General features: G+C 36.4%; 2 protein-coding genes across 2 annotated transcripts; both read left to right on the top strand.

The window, feature by feature from the left end:
• The first annotated feature begins 9,375 nt into the window (after positions 1–9,375).
• Positions 9,376–18,148, top strand: LOC137657389 (zinc finger MYM-type protein 1-like). Its single transcript, XM_068391726.1, has 3 exons — positions 9,376–9,562; positions 11,261–11,467; positions 17,220–18,148. The coding sequence occupies exons 1-3, from the start codon at positions 9,376–9,378 to the stop codon at positions 18,146–18,148; spliced, it is 1,323 nt and encodes a 440-aa protein (XP_068247827.1).
• Positions 18,149–18,340: 192 nt separating this feature from the next.
• On the top strand, positions 18,341–19,066 carry LOC137657388 (zinc finger MYM-type protein 1-like). The gene has a single exon (XM_068391725.1). The coding sequence runs from the start codon at positions 18,341–18,343 to the stop codon at positions 19,064–19,066; it is 726 nt and encodes a 241-aa protein (XP_068247826.1).
• The last annotated feature ends 2,892 nt before the right edge of the window (positions 19,067–21,958 follow it).

The following is a 21,958-nucleotide window of genomic DNA, read 5'->3' as shown; positions in this document are numbered from 1 at the left end:
ATACAGTCTAGAAAGGAGAAGAGAACGCTACATGATAATACAAGCATGGAAGCAAATAGAAGGAATTGCTGAAAACATCATGGAGCTTAAAGTATCAGAAAGAGCAAGCCGAGGTAGATTAATAGTGCCAAAAAGCATTCCAGGTAAACTGAGAAAGGCGCACAGGACATTAATCCACAACGCACCAGCATCGATAATGCAGCGACTATTTAATGTGCTGCCAGCTCATCTAAGAAACATATCAGGAGTGAGCGTAGATGCGTTTAAAAATAAGCTCGATAAATACCTAAGATGCATCCCAGACCATCCAAGACTGGAAGATGCAAAATACACTGGAAGATGTATTAGCAACTCTCTGGTGGATATACGAGGTGCCTCACACTGAGGGACCTGGGGGAACCCAAACAAAAAATAAGGCAAGGTAAGGTAAGGTAAGGATCAAGAGAATGAGCTTCAAAAATAGTTGCTTTGTAAAAGTCTGATTACTGCTTAGGATGATCATATTCTCTCTCTCTCTCTCTCTCTCTCTCTCTCTCTCTCTCTCTCTCTCTTTAAGGATCAAGAGAATGAGCTTCAAAAATAGTTGCTTTGTAAAAGTCTGATTACTGCTTAGGATGATCATATTCTCTCTCTCTCTCTCTCTCTCTCTCTCTCTCTCTTCAGGATCAAGAGAATTAGCTTTGGAAATAGTTGTTTTGTATAAGTGTCATTGCTGCTTAGGATGATCGTATTATTTCTCTCTCTCTCTCTCTCTCTCTCTCTCTCTCTCTCTCTCTTCAGGATCAAGAGAATGAGCTTCGGAAATAGATGTTTTGTAAAAGTCTGATAGTTGCCTAAGATAATTATATTATCTCTCTCTCTCTCTCTCTCTCTCTCTCTCTCTCTCTCTCTCTTCTCAGGATCAAGAGAATGAGCTTCGTAATTAGTTAGTTTGTACAAGTCTGATAGCTGCTTAGGATATTTATATTATCTCTCTCTCTCTCTCTCTCTCTCTCTTTCTCTCTCTCTCTCTCTCTCTCTCTCTCTCTCTTTCTCTCTCTTTAAGGGTCAAGAGAATGAGCTTAAAAAATAGTTGCTTTGTAAACGTCTAATTGCTGCTGTAGGATGATCATATTCTCTCTCTCTCTCTCTCTCTCTCTCTCTCTCTCTCTCTCTCTCTTCAGGATCAAGAGAATGGGCTTTGGAAATAGTTGTTTTGTAAAAGTCTCATTGTTGCTTAGGATGATCATATTATCTCTCTCTCTCTCTCTCTCTCTCTCTCTCTCTCTCTTCAGGATCAAGAGAATGAGCTTTGGAAATAGTTTTCTTGTAAAAGTCTGATACCTGCTTACGATGATTATAATAATACTCTCTCTCTCTCTCTCTCTCTCTCTCTCTCTCTCTCTCCTCAGGATCAAGAGAATGAGCTTTGGAAACAGTTTCTTTGTACAAGTCTGATAGCTGCTTAGGATAATTTATTATCTCTCTCTCTCTCTCTCTCTCTCTCTCTCTCTCTCTCTCTCTCTCTTTAAGGATCAAGAGAATGAGCTTCAAAAATAGTTGCTTTGTAAAAGTCTGATTACTGCTTAGGATGATCATATTCTCTCTCTCTCTCTCTCTCTCTCTCTCTCTCTCTTTAAGGATCAAGAGAATGAGCTTCAAAAATAGTTGCTTTGTAAAAGTCTGATTACTGCTTAGGATGATCATATTCTCTCTCTCTCTCTCTCTCTCTCTCTCTCTCTCTCTCTCTTCAGGATCAAGAGAATTAGCTTTGGAAATAGTTGTTTTGTATAAGTGTCATTGCTGCTTAGGATGATCGTATTATTTCTCTCTCTCTCTCTCTCTCTCTCTCTCTCTCTCTCTCTTTCTCTCTCTCTCTCTCTCTTCAGGATCAAGAGAATGAGCTTCGGAAATAGATGTTTTGTAAAAGTCTGATAGTTGCCTAAGATAATTATATTATTTCTCTCTCTCTCTCTCTCTCTCTCTCTCTCTCTCTCTCTCTCTTCTCAGGATCAAGAGAATGAGCTTCGTAATTAGTTAGTTTGTACAAGTCTGATAGCTGCTTAGGATATTTATATTATCTCTCTCTCTCTCTCTCTCTCTCTCTTTCTCTCTCTCTCTCTCTCTCTCTCTCTCTCTCTCTCTTTCTCTCTCTTTAAGGGTCAAGAGAATGAGCTTAAAAAATAGTTGCTTTGTAAACGTCTAATTGCTGCTGTAGGATGATCATATTCTCTCTCTCTCTCTCTCTCTCTCTCTCTCTCTCTCTCTCTTCAGGATCAAGAGAATGGGCTTTGGAAATAGTAGTTTTGTATAAGTCTCATTGTTACTTAGGATGATCATATTATCTCTCTCTCTCTCTCTCTCTCTCTCTTTCTCTCTCTCTCTCTCTCTCTCTCTCTCACTTTTCAGTATCAAGAGAATGAGCTTCGGAAATAGTTGCTTTGTAAAAGTCTGTTTGCTGCTCAGCATGATCATATTATCTCTCTCTCTCTCTCTCTCTCTCTCTCTCTCTCTCTCTCTCTTCAGGATCAAGAAAATGAGCCTCGGAAACAGTTGCTTTGTAAAAGTCTGATTGCGGCGTAGGATGATCATATTCTCTCTCTCTCTCTCTCTCTCTCTCTCTCTCTCTCTCTTCAGGATCAAGAAAATGAGCTTCGGAAATAGATGTTTTGTAAAAGTCTGATAGTTGCTTAAGATAATTATATTATCTCTCTCTCTCTCTCTCTCTCTCTCTCTCTCTCTCTCTTCAGGATCAAGAGAATGAGCTTTGGAAACAGTTGCTTTGTAAAAGTCTGATTGCTGCATAGGATGATCATATTATCTCTCTCTCTCTCTCTCTCTCTCTCTCTCTCTCTCTCTCTCTCCAGGATCAAGAGAATGATCTCCAGAAATAGTGGTTTTGTAAAAGTCTGACAGCTGCTTAGGATGATCATATTATCTCTCTCTCTCTCTCTCTCTCTCTCTCTCTCTCTCAAGTGTTTCTGTATGACTTGTGTGATCCGATAATTAAGTTGATTTAACACGGCTAACAAAAGGCTATCAAGTGCAATATAGCTACAAGTTTTCGTGAATAGTCGGCTATTAGTTTGAGGTTAGAAAAGTGGGATAAAACGTCAGCATAGCATAGTTATGTTGTGAATTAATGAAAATATGATCAAGATGGCGCTCTTTAACACAGGCAAAGCTTGGAGGGATATTGGTGCAATCAGCAAGAGTAAATTCCATGAGTTGGTGCATCAAGAACTAGACGATTTGGTAACCGAGGTTGCTAGTAGCTCCAACGGAAAAATATTTTCAAACACATTGAAACAATATGATTCAACAAACTGAAGCAAGTCTGCAGAACACATCATCAAAATAATAGAAGAAATTCCAAAGAAGATGCAGGTGACAGACTTATAAAGAAAGTAAGTTTACATCAATCAACACATTCCATCAAAGAACAATAAGAAGTCTAATATGGTGAATATGCTTATTGATGCATTGGGAAAAAGAATGCAAAAATGTTGCAATACATGTAAGATGTGGCATTCCATTATTAATCCACATCAGCTGATCTGGAAACACGATGTATGTCATGTACTAACACATCCTACTTGCGCTGAAGTGCAACATAAAATAAAAAATAAAGACACAAAGGTATTCTGCTCAACGTGCTTAGTCTGGATAGAAAATATAATTAAGTCGAGACTGAATCTGCCAATAGTTGAAGATAAAAAACGAGGAAGAAGAAGAAGAAAAAGAAGAGAAAAATGAACAGGATATGTGTAAGGATGCAGAAGAAATCATTGATAATACATATGGTACCATTCAACAACATACTTAAGAAGGAAAGATTATTAGATGGAAACAAATAATAGACCCAAGAGACTCTACCCGGACCTACATACTTATAGGGAAGAGCAAGAACAAGAAAAGAAAGAAAAGAAAGATATAGTCTGCAATTCACTGAAAAGAGGGAATTGTATTTTTACCGAAATATGCCACTAAAAGCATCGAAATATATGCCATAATCATAAAATATATGGTAAATGTCCGTATATAGACGGATATGGAGACGAATGCAGGGATCTTCATCCAAAAATATGCAAAAACCTGATAGAAGGAAAAGGATAAAAATTTAACAAAACTTGTCGATATATGCATCCCGCAACCATGAATGAAAGTCAGAAAACTCAGCAAACAGAAAAGAAAAATGAAACAAAAAAAGAAACAAAAAACAAGCCGAGTATATACCGCGATATGCACAAAGGCCCCAAGATATGATGCCTTTCAACCCATATATGCACAATTAGAGCCCAACTACGAAGAATGCATCTATAATGCCAGGGGTCGGTGCAGTTATGGGGATAATTGAAGGTATACACAAAAATAAATATGAAGGCAAAAGAGCAAATATGATAGAAAAGTTGGATTTCTTCATGGCAGAATTCTTGGAAATGAAGAAAAGAACATCATCTCAGAACAGGAAGGAAACATGGGAGAATCCATATCATTACCAATATCAAATAATGGGGATGAAACACAAACCATAATAGTGATGAATGTATAGGGTTTAGTCACGAGTAACTCTAAAAGGAAAATAGAGTTCTTAGATGAACTAACCCAAATTGAAAAAATAGATATATTGAATATAGGTGAAACATGATATTCCCAAGAGACTGGCAGTGATGACCACATAAAGGGTTTCCAAACATATAGATCAGACAGAACAAATAGAAATCAAGGGGGAACCGCAATATATGGAAGAGACATAAATCAAGGGAAAGTCAGTGAAAAATACAGCAACAAAGAATGTGAATTGATTGCGGTAAAATTTGAATATGAAAAATTAGTGAATATTGCAGTTTACAGACCCCCAAATACTAAGGAGTTTGACATAATAATAGAAAAAAATAGATGACATATGTAGAAACCATAAAGACTGGAATATACTCCTATCCGGAGATTTTAACTTTCCTTTCGTGGATTGGAAAGAACCGATAGAAGAAAATGGTTGTATATATACATGTAAAAAATAGAGTAATAGTAGCGCAGAAGATGAGAAGCAATTTGAAAAGTTTCAAGATATGCTATTAGAACATAATATGCAACAAATAATCCACTTTCCAACAAGAAAGGACAATGTCCTAGATTTAATATTTGTGAATGAGGTGAATTATGTTAAAGAAATAATAGTGTATAACACGGGAATTTCAGACCACAATGTCATAGAATTAATAGTCCATTCCAAAGCAAGTGAACGCAGACATAAACAAAGGACAAAACGATGGGAAGGATGTGGAAAATATAATTTTTATAGTAAGAATACAAAATGGTCAGAAATAAATGAAGAATTGAACAAAGATTGGAAAAATATATTCGTAAGTGATAATATACATGTAAATACGGATATACTGTACAAAATACTAGAGAAATTTGTTGAAAAGTATGTACCGAAAAAAAAAAAAATAAACATCAGACATATATACCATGAGACAGAAGGATCTTATTTCTGAAAATTAGAAAGTGGAAGAAAAATCTTGCAAAAGAAAAAATGTATGGAAAATGATGGAAATAAAAAAGTAAGATAGAAAATGCAGAAAAAAAGATTATACAATCGAAAGAAAATGAAAAAAGGGACTTAGAAGAAAGGCCACTTCAAAATATCAGAAAAAACCCAAAGTACTTTACTCCTATGCGAAAAAGATGAATAAAGGGAGATTAGAAATAGGCCCTCTAAGAACTGAAGGACGGTTAACGAATAAAAAAAAAGGAAATATGCAACATAGCAGAAAAATATAAGAGTGAGTTCACGCCAAGAATTGCGAATGAGAATAAGTAAACGGAAATGAGAGAATAAAATGATGATTATCTAACAGATATAGATATTAATGAAGCAGATATTATGCAGGCTATAAGAGAAATTAAAAATGGATCAGCGGCCGGACCAGATGGAGTTCCAGCGATTTTGTTAAAAAAACTGCGCACACTATCGCGAAGCCGCTTGCAATACTGCTAAGACAAAGTGTAGATATGAGTGAGGTATGTGTTAAACATAAATTATCTTATATAACCCCTATTTTCAAAAGTGGATCAAGACTACAGGCAAGCAATTATAGACCTGTTAGTCTAACATCACATATTATGGAAGTGTATGAAAGGGTAATAAAAAAGAAAATAATGAATCATTTGGTTAAAACTAATTTTTTCAATATAGGTCAACATGGTTTTATGCCCGTAAAAAGTACAAAAACCCAACTGATAGCACACTATGAAAACATATACAAAAATATGATAAATGAAAAACACATAGATGTGATCTATCTAGATTTTGCAAAAGCCTTTGACAAGGTAGACTATAATATATATTAGAGAAAAAATGAGAAAGCATAATATAGTGGGAAAGATAGAAAAATGGGTAAAAGAATTTCTGCAAAACAGAAAATAGGTAGTGGTTGCAAATGACGAGAAATCAGATGAAGATCAAGTAATATCTGGCGTGCCACAGGGTATAGTATTAGCTGCACTGCTGTTTGTTATTATGATCTTATAAATAGACTGTAATGTTAAAAACTTTGTAGTGAGAAGTTTCGCCGATGACACAAGAATAAGTAGAGAAATTACTTGTGATGAAGATAGGAACTCATTACAAAGAGATCTAAACAAAATATATGAATGGGCGGAGATAAATAGGATGGTATTTAACTCCGGTAAATTTAAATCAATAAAATATGGAAACAGATTAGGAATAGTATATGCATACAGGGGACCTAATAACGAGACAATCACAAACAAGGAAGCAATTAAAGACCTTGGTGTAATGTTAAACAGGAATATGTAATGCAACGACCAAATAGCAACACTGTTGGGTAAATGTAAAGCAAAATTTGGGATGATATTCAGACACTTTAAAACAAGAAAATCTGAACACATGATTATGCTTTACAAAACTTATGTACGTAGTACACTCGAGTACTGCAATATGATATGGTACCCACACTAACAAAAGGATATTGCACAAATAGAGAGTGTACAAAGATCCTTTACTGCTGGAATAGAAGAAGTTAAGGACCTTGACTGCTAGGAAAGACTGCAATTTTTAAAACTGTACAGTCTAGAAAGGAGAAAAGAACGCTACATGATAATACAAGCATGGAAGCAAATCGAAGGAATTACTGAAAACATCATGGAGCTAAAGATTTCAGAAAGAGCAAGCCAAGGTAGATTAATAGTTCCCAAAACTATATCAGGAAAAGTAAGGAAGGCGCAAAAGACATTAATCCACTACGCACCAGCGTCGATACTGCAACAACTATTTAATGCGCTGCCAGCTCATCAAAGAAACATATCAGGAGTGAGCGTAGATGTGTTTAAGAATAAGCTCGATAAATACCTAACATGCATCCCAGACCATCCAAGACTGGAAGATTCAAAATACACCGGAAGATGCATAAGCAACTCTCTGGTGGATATACGAGGTGCCTCACACTGAGGGACCTGGGGGAACCCAAACATCAAGAGAATTAGCTTCGGGAACAGTTGCTTTATAAAAGACTGATTGCTGCTTAGGATGATCATATCTCTCTCTCTCTCTCTCTCTCTCTCTCTCTCTCTCTCTCTCAGGATCAAGAGAATTAACTTTGGAAATAGTTATTTTGTAAAAGTCTGATAGCTGCTCAGGATGATCATATTATCTCTCTCTCTCTCTCTCTCTCTCTCTCTCTCTCTCAGGATCAAGAGAATGAGCTTTGGAAATAGTTGTTTTATAAAAGTCTGATAGCTGCTTAGGATGATCATATTATCTCTCTCTCTCTCTCTCTCTCTCTCTCTCTCTCTCTCTCTCAGGATCAAGATAATTAGCTTTGGAAATACAGTAGTTGCTTTGTAAAAATCTGATTGCTGCTTAGGATGATCATCTCTCTCTCTCTCTCTCTCTCTCTCTCTCTCTCTCTCTCTCTCTCTCTCTCTCTCTTCAAGATCAAGAGAATGAGCTTCAGAAATAGTTGCTTTGTAAAAGTCTGACAGCTGCTAAGGATAATTATATTCTCTCTCTCTCTCTCTCTCTCTCTCTCTCTCTCTCTTCAAGATCAAGAGAATTAGCTTCGAAAATAGTTGTTTCGTAAAAGACTAATAGCTGCTTAAGATGATCATATTATATTTCTCTCTCTCTCTCTCTATCTCTCTCTCTCTCTCTCTCTCTCTCTCTCTCTCTCTCTCTCTCAGGATCAAGAGAGTAAGCTTTGGAAATAGTTGTTTTTATGAAAGTCTGATAGCTGCTTAGGATGATCATATCTCTCTCTCTCTCTCTCTCTCTCTCTCTCTCTCTCTCTCTCTGGATCAAGAGAATTAGCTTCGGAAATAGTTGCTTTGTAAAAATCTGATTGCTGCTTAGGATGATCAGAGGCATAACAATTGGGTGGCAGAGGTGGCAAACTGCCACGGGCCCAGGGCCTATAATGGTTAAAGGGGCCCATGGACGTAGAGTCACAGAAAGGGAGCCAAGGGACCCAAGGGATATGGGCCCATGGCCGCAAAAAGAAGAAAAAAAAATATGCTACTGCTTACTGTTATATTTTAGTGATTTAGAAAAAAAAAATTATTTCAAATTCCTCAATATAAAACTGGTAAATTATTTTTAACAGAAACTGAGAAGACATTACATATTGTTAATATATATGATGGCCTTTATGGGTTATGAGGTCATAGGGAGTATTACTATTCGTACACTACAGGTCCGTATGAGATCTTGGCTTGAACGCGTTATGTTCCTGTCTAAGTCCTGGCCTCCGTGTACACCAGTTAACAGAGCTTGTCAGTTGTCACCGCCTGTGACCGCCAATATCTTTTGATCATTTAAAGGAAAAAGTAAGAGAAGTTTTTCGCGTTTCGTGATTGTTTTACATTCTATTCTTTTATAAGTGGACTACAACTGATAGTTATCTTACACCTTATGAAAGATTTTGTTGATTACGAATTGTGAACTTGATTTTAATATTTGACTCACAATACAAATAATGTAATAGAAAGAACAATGCATTGAAGAAAGATGTAATTAATATCTTCACAATGATATCAATCGAAATTTTTTTATAGGGCCTCAGTGGCGTGGTCGATATGGTGTTTGCGTCCCACCTCGGTGGTCGCAGATTCGATTCTCGGCCATTCTATTGAGGAGTGAGAGATATGTATTTCTGGTGATAGAAGTTGACTCTCGACGTTGTTCGGAAGTCACGTAAAGCCGTTGGTACCGTTGCTGAATAACCACTGGTTCCATGCAACGTAAAAACACCATACAAAAAAAAAAAAAAAAAAAAAAAAAAAAAAAAAACAATAGAATTTTTGTATATCAGATGATAAGAGAGTATAATTTTCTCAATTAATAATAGTTTTCATTTACAGTGAATCGGATATATCATGCCTCCCAAAAAACATCTTAGTGGCAGTGAAAAGCGGAAAAAGAAAAAAGAAAATGAAATTAAGGCATCAAAGCTTCCAAAAATTAGTGGTTTATTTTCCCCAACAGTAGAAGTGATTAACGGAAATGCAAAGGACAATAACAGTTGTGAAGCTATTGGAGAAAATACTAATAGTAGTGTCACTAGTGTGGAAATGCCTACTACTAGTACTAGTTTAGTTGAAACAAACACAGCAACTGATACAGATGAAAAGAAATTAGACGAAGTTGGCAAGCCTGATTCTGACCTAGTTTCCGACACTATATTAGGCAATACCTGTGAAGATGAGTGTAAACCTAGTACCTCAAAAGACCATGCGCCTGAGCTCTTATTTGACACAATAACATCGTTGTGGCCTACAGACCGAGGACATTTTATGGAACAAAACTTGAAGGACCAAACAAAACGATTTATCATTACACATGGACATTGCAAGCCTAATGGCCCTTTCAAAAAGGATGCAGAAGGTCGCTCTTTCTCTGGAAAATATTATCATGCAGTGTCCAAATCAGGTGTGAAAATTGAGAGGTCGGGGTTATGCTATTCAGTTGTTCTTGATAAGGCTTATTGTGAGACATGTTGGTTGTTTGCTAATCGAGGAGCGAGTAGATTTCAAGATACATGGATTGATGGCTATTGTGACTGGAAACACATAGGTGAGGGTATGAGGAGGCACGAATCATCCCAAATTCACTATAATTCATGCCTAGTGTATGAACAATGGCGCTTGCATGGAACTTTGAGTGAAGCACTTGAAGGTAATCTTCAAAAGGAGAAAAAATACTGGCGTTAGATTTTGGACAGATTATTAAATGTAACTCTTACATTAGCGATGTGCAATTTGCCATTTCCTGGACACAAAGAAGGAACACAAGCAGAAGATGAAGGTGATTATGATGAGGATGAAAGGAAACGTGGAAATTTCGTTTGCATCATTGAGTTGCTTTCTAAATATGATCCAGTTCTTTCAGAATTAATCAGTAAACCTAAAGGTAAAACAAAGTATATGAGCCCAATTATACAAAATGAACTCATTGGGTTGCTTACAAAGGAAACTGAAAAAGAACTTACTTATGCCATTAAAGCAGTTCCATTTTATAGCATAATGTTAGATACAACACGGGATATTTCCAAAATTGATCAGATGTGTGAAATATACCGTTACTGTAGCATAGAATATGATGATAATGGAAAGCCAAAACCCCTACAAATTAATGAGTCTTTTTTAGGGTTTCATAAGGTTGAGGGCCAAAGTGGAGCTGCACTGTCAGAACAAATTTTGCAAATAATTAAACAAAGAGGACTTTCTATTTCAAGGTGTCGTGGCCAAGGATATGATGGAGCTAGTAACATGAAGCGGATATACAAAGGTGTGCAGAAAAAAATAATTGATGTTGAACCCAGTGCAGTTTATGTTCATTGTGCTGCTCATAATTTAAATTTGGTGATTAATAATGCTGTCAAGGATGTGACAGAAATGGCGCAGTTTTATGATTTTGTTCAAAGAGTCTATGTGATTTTTGGATTAAGTATCAAGAGATGGGACATATTATCTTGCTTAATTTCTGAATCAGGCACTCACAAAGGGGTAACTATTAAAAAGTTAAACCCAATTAGATGGGCTGGACATTATGATGCGGTATTTGCTCTCAAAGTTCGATTCTGTGATGTGCAGAAAGCTCTAGCACAAATAATATTATGCAGCTCTAAGGCAGACGAACGCAATGAAGCCACTGCACTAAATAAATGTCTTGAAAATTTTAATTTTGTATTCCTTTTGACGTTACAGTCCAAAATCTTACAGTCAATAAATTTAGTATAAAAAATTTTGCAATCTAAAGCAGTTGATCTTGCTAAGGCAGCAGACCTCTTAAAGGTTTGCATGGATGAGATGTGCAGATTAAGAAATCAGTTTGAGGATGTAAAGAAAGAAGCAACAGATATAGCCCAGAAGTGGTCAATCAGACCAGAATTTGAGAAAAAGAGACTTCGTACCGTAATAAGACATGTTGGCGAGCTTTGTGAAGACCAAAGATTAGAAGATCCAGAGAGTTTGTGTAGAGTAACTGTTGACTATCGTACTCTGGACATCATCACAACTCAGTTGAATTTCCGTTTTACTGGCTTGCATGAAGTTGTCTCATCATTCTCGGTGTTGGAACCAATCTCATTGCATAATTTAACTGACTCAGAGCTGTGAAAAAATACCACAACGATGTGTCAGAAACATCCACACAGGAAATTTTCAGCATGAGACCTGCTCTGAAGGGAGAAATAAGCAAAGTTTCTAGTATTAAGGACCTTGCTAATATGTTGATCATAGAAAATCATTCTATTTCAGCCAGTTTCCCTGAGGTTTGCAATGCAATGCTATTGTTTTTAACTATTCCAGTCACAACTGCAAGTGCAGAGCGTTCATTCTCCAAACTAAAGCTTGTTAAAAACTATTTGCGAAGTACAATGGCACAGGAAAGATTAGAAGGACTAGCTCTTCTATCGAATGAACAAGGAACTGCGCGTAAATTGAACTTAAGTAAAGTTATTGACAGATTTGCAGAGATGAAAGCAAGGAATAAAAAATTCTAGAATGTATAAGGTATATTTGTTTATTTAATGATGGTATAAATGTTTTGGACCAAGTTGTGTTTATTTTCATTTTATAGCTATCGTAATTATATAATAATGTAACGGCCGCATAGGCCTACATAAGGGTATTCATCTAATTCATTATTGAGAATATATAATTTAGATGTTTTTTTCTAAGCTATGTATGTATTAACAATTAGTAATTATATTTCAATGCCTGCATATTATATTTCAATTTATTATGCCTACCAGTTCTACGATATATCAAATCAATCTCTCTACTCTCTCTCCTATAATATATATATATATATATATATATATATATATATATATATATATATATATATATATATATATATATATGAGGTAATGGGGCCCACTATAAGAAAATTCCACGGGCCCATTCTCACCTAGTTACGCCCCTGAGGATGATCATATCTCTCTCTCTCTCTCTCTCTCTCTCTCTCTCTCTCTCTCTTCAGGATCAAGAGAATGAGCTTCGGAAATAGCTGCGTTGTTAAAAGTCTAATAGCTACTTAGGATGATTATATTATCTCTCTCTCTCTCTCTCTCTGTCTCTCTCTCTCTCTCTCTCTCTCTCTCTCTCTTCAAGATCAAGAGAATCAGCTTCGGAAATAGTTGTTTATTTAAGTCTGATGGCTGCTTAGGATGATCATATTATCTCTCTCTCTCTCTCTCTCTCTCTCTCTCTCTCTCTCTCTCTCTCTCTCTCTCTCTCTCTCTCTCTCTCTCTCTGGGATCAAGAGAATGAGCTTCAGAAATAGTTGCTTTGTAAAAGTCTAATAGCTGTTTAGAATAATTATATTATCTCTCTCTCTCTCTCTCTCTCTCTCTCTCTCTCTAGGATCAAGAAAATGAGCTTTGAAAATAGTTGTTTTGTAAAAGTCTGATACCTGCTTAGGAAGATCATATTATCTCTCTCTCTCTCTCTCTCTCTCTCTCTCTCTCTCTCTCTCTCTCTCTCTCTCTCTCTCTCTCTCAGGATCAAGACAATGAGCTTCAGAAATAGTTGCTTAGTAAAAGTCTGATTGCTGCTTAGGATGATTATCTCTCTCTCTCTCTCTCTCTCTCTCTCTCTCTCTCTTTCAGGATGAAGAGAGCAAGCTTCGGAAATAGTTGCTTTGTAATAGTCTGATAGCTGCTTGGGATGATTATATTATCTCTCTCTCTCTCTCTCTCTCTCTCTGTCTCTCTCTCTCTCTCTCTCTCTCTCTCTCTCTCTCTCAGAATCAAGAGAATGAGCTTCAGAAACAGTTGCCTTGTGAAAGTCTGTTGCTGATTAGGTTGATTATATTATCTCTCTCTCTCTCTCTCTCTCTCTCTCTCTCTCTCTCTCTCTCTCTCTCTCTCTCTCTCTCTCTCAGGATGAAGAGAACGAGCTTCGGAAATAGTTGCTTTGTAATAGTGTGATAGCAGCTTGGGATGATTCTATTCTCTCTCTCTCTCTCTCTCTCTCTCTCTCTCTCTCTCTCTCTCTCTCTCTCTCTCTCTCTGAGAGTGAGAGTTACTGTATGCTAGTGAGTCCCATTTTGTGATCCGAGAAATCAGCTGATTTAACGCGAATAACAAAAGGCTATCGAGTGCAATATAGCTACAAGTTTTTGTGAATAGTCTGCGATTAGTTTGAGGTCAGAACAGTGGGATAAAACGTCGGCATAGCATAGTTATCTTGTGAATTACTAAAAATCTGAACAAGATGACAGCCTATAACACAAGCAAGGCAAGAGTAAATTCCATGACTTGGCACAACAAGAACTAGACCTCTTGATAACAGAGGTCGCTCAAAGCTCCAACCAGTGTGATGGAAAAATATTCTCAAACATATTGAAACAATACGATCCAACAAACTGGAAAAAGTCTGTGGAAAACATCATCAAGATATTAAAAGACCAAAGAAGATCCAGGTGATAAATAGACTTGTAAAGAAAGTTTACATCAATCAGCACATTCCATTTAAGAATATAAAGTCTAATATGGTGAATATGCTGATTGATGCATTGCGAAAAAGAATGCCAAAATGGTGCAATACATGTAAGATGTGGTGCAGTATTCTTAATCCATGAAAATTATTAAGGAAATGCGATGCATGTCATGTACCAACTCACCCTACTTGCGCTGAAGTGCAACAAAAAATAAATAATAAAGACACAAAGGTATTCTGCTCAACATGCTTAGTCTGGATAGAAAATATAATAAAGTCGAGACTGAATCTGCTGATACTTGAAGAAGAAGAAGAAGAAGATAAACAGGATATGGGTAAGGATGCAGAGGAAATGATTGATACAACACATGATGCCATTCAGCAACATACTTACGAAGAAATAGATAATCAGATGGAAACAAATAATAGACCCAAGAGACTCTACCCAGACCTACATACTTTTAGGGAAGAGTTAGGGAAGAGCAAGAAAAGACAAAAAAAAGAAAAGAAAGACATAGTCTGCAATTTACTGAAAAGAGGAAATTGCAGATTTGGCGAAAGATGCTACTACAAGCATCTAAAAATATGCAATAATTATGAAATATATGGAAAATGGGCATATCTAGACGGATATGGAGACGAATGCCGAGATCTCCATCCAAAACTATGCAAAAACCTGATAGAAGGAAAAGGATGCAAATTAAAAATAAATTGTTGAAATATGCATCCTGCAACCATGATTGAAAGTCAGAAAATTCAAAAGCAAACAGAAAAGAAGAATGAAAGCAAAAAAGAAAAAGAAAAAAAAAAAACAACCCGAGTATATACCGCGCTATGCACAAAAGGCCCCAAGATATGATGCCTTCCAACCCAAATATGCACAATTAGAGACAAACTACAAAGAATGCATCTATAATGCCAGGGGTTGGTGCAGATATGGGGATAATTGCAGGTATACACACAAAAATAAATATGAAGGTGAAAGAGCAAATATAATATATAGAAAAGTTGGATTTTTTAATGGAAGAGTTACTGGAAATGAAGAAAAGAACATCATCTCACAACAGGAAGGAAACATGGGAGAATCCATATTATCACCAATATTAAATAATGGGGATGAAACACAAGCCATAATAGTGATGAATGCACAGGGTTTAGTCACGAGAAACTCTAAAAGGAAAATACAGTTCTTAGAAGAACTAACCCAAATTGAAAAAAATAGATATATTAAATATAAGTGGAACATGGTATTCCCAAGATACTAGCTGTGATGACCACATAAAGGGTTTCCAAACATACAGATCAGACAGAACAAATAGGAATCAAGGGGGAACCGCAATATATGGAAGAGACATAAATCAAGGAAAAGTCTGTGGAAAATACAGCAACACAGAATGTGAATTGATTGCGGTAGAATTTGAATATGAAAAATTAGTGAATATTGTAGTTTAGAGACCCCCAAATACTAAGGAGTTTGACATACTAATAGAATTAAATAGATGATATGTGTAGAAACCATAAAGACTGGAATATACTCCTATCCGGAGATTTTAACTTTCCTTTCATGGATTGGAAAGAACGGATAGAAGAAAGTGGTTGTATATATACTGTTACGACCGTATTTACGGCCATACTTTCAAGAGTTCTTGTCTCTACTCAGAATTTGCGGTCAGTAAAAATGTAACACAGCAACTTGGGAACAAAAGAACAAACACCTCAACAAAAGTTACAATATTTATTTACACACAAAAAAATAAGTAACGGTTGGTAACGATAATAACCAAAATAAATGAATATACAAATCAAAGGAAAACCAACCATAAGATCTTTAAAAGATCACCCACAACTGAATTAAACCCTAAGCTAAGAAATAGGAACATTTAAAATATGACATTTCAGGCAGCTGCCTTTCAAATTACTGGCCAGAAAAATCTAACCTAATCAATTGAAATAGGTAGAAGGAAGAAAGAGGAAATAAATGAGAAACTTAATATTATTCCTACCTAACACAAACAAACTAACTTAAATGTTAAACTTAACTTAATAAACAATAAATTACAAAATCAAAATAATCTTGCAAATTTACACAAAGAGAATCATCACAAAAAGCTTCAGTAGATTGTCCCATCAGGCCATACAAGGTCCAGAAAACCGTACTGCAAACAAGGGCGTGCACATCTACAGGTACTCGGCGATCCACGATCATCGTAGATAGCAATAAAGATATCTCATACCTGTAGTATGCCGCCCTACTTATCACCACGAGTTCCAAGAACTCACTGACGCTGATGAGCAGGTCAACTGGATTAAGCTCATGGGCGTCAACAGGTGGGGGACGGGGGGGACAAGTCCCCCCCACTTTTCAAAGTGGGGGGGACATAGTATCATTTGTCCCCCCCACATTTTTAGTATTCACTATGGTGATTATACCAATGTAATATTCAGCTAAAGGGATGAAACTAGAAATTATGTCCGTGCGTGTGCAAAAATACTTTAGTTGGTCTAGAAAAATATCAATAATCAACGTTTTCTATCAATAATCAACGTTTTCTTTAAAATGGTTTATTTACATTTTTCCCGCCTATAGGTCACAATTCGATCAGCTGATCTTCGAGTTTCAATAGTACAAGCTTACGCCATATGTTTCAGGTAAAAAAAACAAGGTTTTATATCAGTTCATTTATATTTAACGAAATCTGTGGTATTGTGATAGGTTGTACTATTTATATGCCCGGTAATGAATATGTAGGTCGAGGTATAAATACCGTACATGGCTTTAAATACGTGCGTAGGGCCGTAGGCAAACTGCAGAGGGAGCCTGAGTTATTTATCTATTAATTTTTAATTCGAGTTTACAATAGAAGTCAAGCAACAGCAGGTCTTACGACCCTTCAAGGTTACTCGCCCCCCCAAACCACCATGCTCATGGCATTAACCTTTAACTAGACAATTTAATGTCCATAAACGATATATTAAGCCATGCCAAGGGTATATTTTTTCATGCAATTTTCTGTCTATTTGTTGGCTTGTGTGTCTCTGACCAAGCCTAAAGTCCATAAACGAAGTATCAAGCCTCAAGGGACAAGGGTATATTGTTTTTGTCATCTGTCATGTCATTTTTTGTCTCTTTGTTGGTTTGTCTGTTTATGTCTGTCAGACTGTCCAAGCCTTAAGTCCAATAGTCCATAAACGAACGTACGAAGTATGAAGGGTATATTGTTTTTGTCATGTCATTTTTTGTCTATTTGTTGGTTTGTCTGTCTGTCTGTTTACAGATTTGCTTATAAGTCTTATATCTACAACAGAGAATGTATATCAGAAATTACTTCTCAAGGCCGGGGCCCTCAACATCACAAACAAAATCCACAAATGCAGCAAACTTTTGCATGATCAACACCAGTCACGTGCTGCTCTAATTAAGATAATTACCACACTGAAATACCTACCAGAGCAAGGCCTTGCCATCCGAGGTCATGAAACCTCAGAGGGTAATTTTGCAAAACTTTTGCAGTTGAGGGCTGAGGATGACAAAAAGCTTAAAGTATGGTTGTCCAACAAAGTTTCATATACTTCTGTTCCAATCCAAAATGAAATATTGAAGACAATGGCCAATGCTGTAGTTAGAAAAATCTGCAATGATGTTAATCAAACGTCAACACAGTTTGGCCTTATTACTGATGGAACCCAAGATATCCAAGGCAATGAACAGGAGGCTGTGTGTGTGCGATATGTCGATGACAAACTCAATGTTCATGAAGAGCTACTAGGATTGTACCAAGTGTCGGCAACTACAGGAGTGTTTCTTAGTAAAATGCTGCAAGACACGCTTATATCTCTTCAACTACCAATTCAACACCTCCGGGCTCAAACATATGATGGTGCCAGTAACATGTCAGAAAAATATAAAGGCTGTCAGGCAGAGATAAAGAAGGTGCAACCACTAGCTCTGTATGTGCATTGTGGAGCTCATGTTACCCACCTAATTATCAGCAAGGCCATACCAAATTCTCTCTTCATAAAAAATGCTTTAGACAACCTTCAAGAGCTAGGCACCCTCTACAGAAGTTCAGTTAAGTTCAAACATATGTACCTTAATATTCACACAGATGATCTCAACACTCCTCCACCAACAAGTTTGAAGCCAATATGTCCTACACGGTGGCTTACACGATATGCTGCAGTGAAAGCAGTATTAGATAATTAGCCTGATGTACTGGCTGCCCTCCAGGAGGCAGCAAAGGAGTTAGGGTCAACAACTGCATCCCGAGCAGCAGGTTTGTACAAATGTTTGTCCTCAGGGGAATGTCTACTTGGATTATATGGATCACTTCCTCTTATTCAATGTCTAGAAAACTTCAACAAGAGCCTACAAGGATCAAAAGTGACAGTATCTGGAATGCTAGAAGCTGCAGAGGTTACCATAAAGAGCCTACAGTCACTTCGATGCGAGCACAAATTCAAGAGATTATTTGAAGAAGCAGAACAGAAGCTCCATCTGTGTGACCTAGACGCAATTCCTCTTCCAAGAAAGAAAAAAATACCAAAGAGGCTAGACCAAGGATTAGGATTTGCCTCTAACTACTGTCATGACTCAGCTGAAGAGTTTTATCGAGTTGAGTTCTTCAGTGTTATTGATGCTGCCGTACTGAACATTAAAGAATACTTCACTTCCACTGATCTCACCGAGTATCAAGATTTATCGTCAGTACTGTTGACTGGGACACATAAGCCAGAAATTATCACTAAGTATCCAGAACTCAATGAATCTCTGAATCAGCAACTCGATTTCTTCCACAACCAATTTAAGGGGTCAACAGTTGAAGATTATAGAAAGATCTTCGCAGATATGGTACCAGAAGTTCGCCGAATGTTTCCTCAGGTAGAAGCATTGTTACGCCTTTTACTTGTCTCCCCAGCAAGTTCCTGCACAGCTGAGAGGTCATTCAGTGCTCTCAGACGATTGAAGACATGGTTACGTAGCAGTATGAGTCAGCAACGCCTTAACCACCTCATGATTTGCCATGTACATCGTGACCGTCTAGCTACCTTAAGTCCACAGGCAATTGCTGAGGAGTTCATCCGAGCAGAAGACAAACGAAGGACCATTTTTGGTAGATTCTGACTAACAGAATTGCTAGGATTGACACAGGTTATTTTTCGTCTTAATACTTTAAATGATATGATAATAATCTTATTTGAATGAAACAACATGAGTCTTGCTTTCATATAATGTGAATTAATCATTTAATAAACCATGCATGTTGATTTAATCAGGCTTTATTAAAATTTTCAAGTAATATAATAGTGTTTATATCTTAATCATTACAAAGGGTCTAAGGTAATACTTCATACTCAAAGCTTTAATGTCATCATGTTTGGCCAATGAATTTAAGAAATATTAAAATTATTTTGTATAACTTGACAGACAGATGCAAAATTAAAAGGCTTATAACAAGATTTCAGGCAGGATACAGGTCTTGTATTTTGCTGAAATATGTTGCTCAGGTGCCTTTAAAAGCACCAAAAAAGGTAATAAATTAAAAAGATTTCTCGGACCCCCCAGCTGTGAGGGCTCGCTGCGCTCGCCAGCCTCGCCTGTCAATGTCCCCCCCCCCCCCCACATTTTAGAAGCCAGTGACGCCCTTGATTAAGCTGCAATGCCTGAAGGCAATCCAAAATGCCACAGGAACACTGAGGGTGGTAACCTCCGAGAATCCGGGACGTCAACGGATCTCGCACGCCGCAAACCGCACCGTTCTCACTAGATACGGGCCAACTCGTTCGGAAATCCTACGACGAACGAGGGAAGGGACGTGGCTGATGAATGCCGCGGGTGACAAACACAAAGTAGCGAAGGACGTGATTCAAAAACACCAAAAGTGACCAAAATGAAGTGGCAAAGCGTCAGGCTGTGAGGAGGAACTCGAACTAACTCTGTCACTTATCACCACCATTCCATCAAGCCTTCCACTCGAGTCAACACAGCTCATAGTAGAGAAAAACAGCGATCGTTGATAAGGCACTTCAGTAGTTCACTAATACAAGGGAGAAGGTGGTAAACAAAAACAAAACTGCGAAGTCATATGACTCTCTTACAGAGTTCAGCAAACTAAGAATGACACTAGCTTATTAATAAACTGAATACTAAAACAAGATCAAAAGGTTGGACAAGTATTAACAACTTATAATTAAATTATAATGAATTTATTTTAATCTAATATATACATATAAAACATCGATTTATAGTAGCGCAGAAGATAGGAGGCAATTTGAAAAGTTTCAAGATATGCTATTTGAACATAATGTGCAACAAATAAACCACATTCCAATAAGAAAGGACAATTTCCTAGATTTAGTATTTGTGAATGAGGTGAATTATGTTAAAGAAATAATAGTGTATAACACAGGAATTTCAGATCACAATGTCATAGAATTAATAGTCCATTCCAAAGCTAGTGAACGCAAAGATAAGCAAAGCACAAAACGATGGGAAAGATATGGAAAATATAATTTTTATGGTAAGAATATAAAATGGTAAAAAATAAATGAAGAATTGAACAAAGATTGGAGAAAAATATTAGTAAATGATAATAAACCGGTGAATACGTATATACTTTACAAAATACTGGAGAAAATTGTTGAAAAATATGTACCGAAAAAAAAATAAAATGAACATCAGACATGCATACCAAGAGACAGACGGATCTTATTTAAGAAAATTAGAAAGTGGAAGAAAAATAAAAAAAGAGAGTAATAGTAGGGCAGAAGATAAGAGGCAATTTGAAAAGTTTCAAGATATGCTATTAGAACATAATATGCAACAAATAAACCACATTCCAACAAGAAAGGACAATGTCCTAGTTTTAGTATTTGTGAATGAGGTGAATTATGTTAAAGAAATAATAGTGTATAACCCGGGAATTTCAGACCAAAATGTCATAGAATTAATAATCCATTCCAAAGCAAGTGAACGCAGAAATAAACAAAGCATAAAACGATGGGAAGGATATGGAAAATAAAATTTTTATGGTAAGAATATAAAATGGTTAAAAATACATGAAGAATTGAACAAAGATTGGAGAAATGTATTAGTAATTGATAATATACAGGTAAATACGGATATACTGTACAAAATACTGGAGAAAATTGTTGAAAAATATGTACCAAAAAAAAAAATAAACATCAGACATGCATACCAAGAGACAGAAGGATCTTATTTCAGAAAATTAGAAAGTGGAAGAAAAATCTTGCAAAAGAAAAAAAATGTATGGAAAATGATGGAAATAAAAAGTAAGAGAGAAAATGCAGAAAAAAAGATTATACAATCGAAAGAAAATGTAAAAAGGAACTTAGAAGAAAGGACACTTCAAAATATCAAGAAAACCCCAAAGTACTTTACTCTTAAACAAAAAAGATGAATAAAGGGAGATTAGAAATAGGCCCTCTAAGAACTGAAGGACGGTTAACGAACAAAAAAAAAAGGAAATATGCAACATATTTACAGAAAAATATAAGAGTGAATTCACGCCAAGAATTGCAAACGAGAATAATGAAACAAAAATGAGAGGAGAAAATATTGAATATCTAACGGATATAGTTATTAATGAAGCAGATATTGTGCAGGCTATAAGAGAAATTAAAAATGGATCAGCGGCTGGACCAGATGGAGTTCCAGCGATTTTGTTAAAAAAAAAACTGCAGACACTATCGCGAAGCCGCTTGCAATACTGCTAAGACAAAGTGTAGATATGAGCGAGATATATGCTAAACATAAATTAGCTTATATAACCCCTATTTTCAAAAGTGGATCTAGACTACAGGCAAGCACTTATAGTCCTGTTAGTCTAACATCACATATTATGAAAGTGTATGAAAGGGTAATAAAAAAAAATGAATCATTTGGTTAAAAATAATCTATTTAATATAGGTCAACACGGTTTTGTGCCTGGAAAAAGTACACAAACCCAACTGATAGCACACAATGAAAACATAGAAATATGATAAATGAAAAAGA

This window comes from Palaemon carinicauda, chromosome 18 (assembly GCF_036898095.1).
Source record: "Palaemon carinicauda isolate YSFRI2023 chromosome 18, ASM3689809v2, whole genome shotgun sequence".
Taxonomy (NCBI): Eukaryota; Metazoa; Arthropoda; class Malacostraca; order Decapoda; family Palaemonidae; genus Palaemon; species Palaemon carinicauda.
Note: the sequence above shows the minus strand (reverse complement) of the source record. Positions and strands in the feature narration are given on the sequence as shown.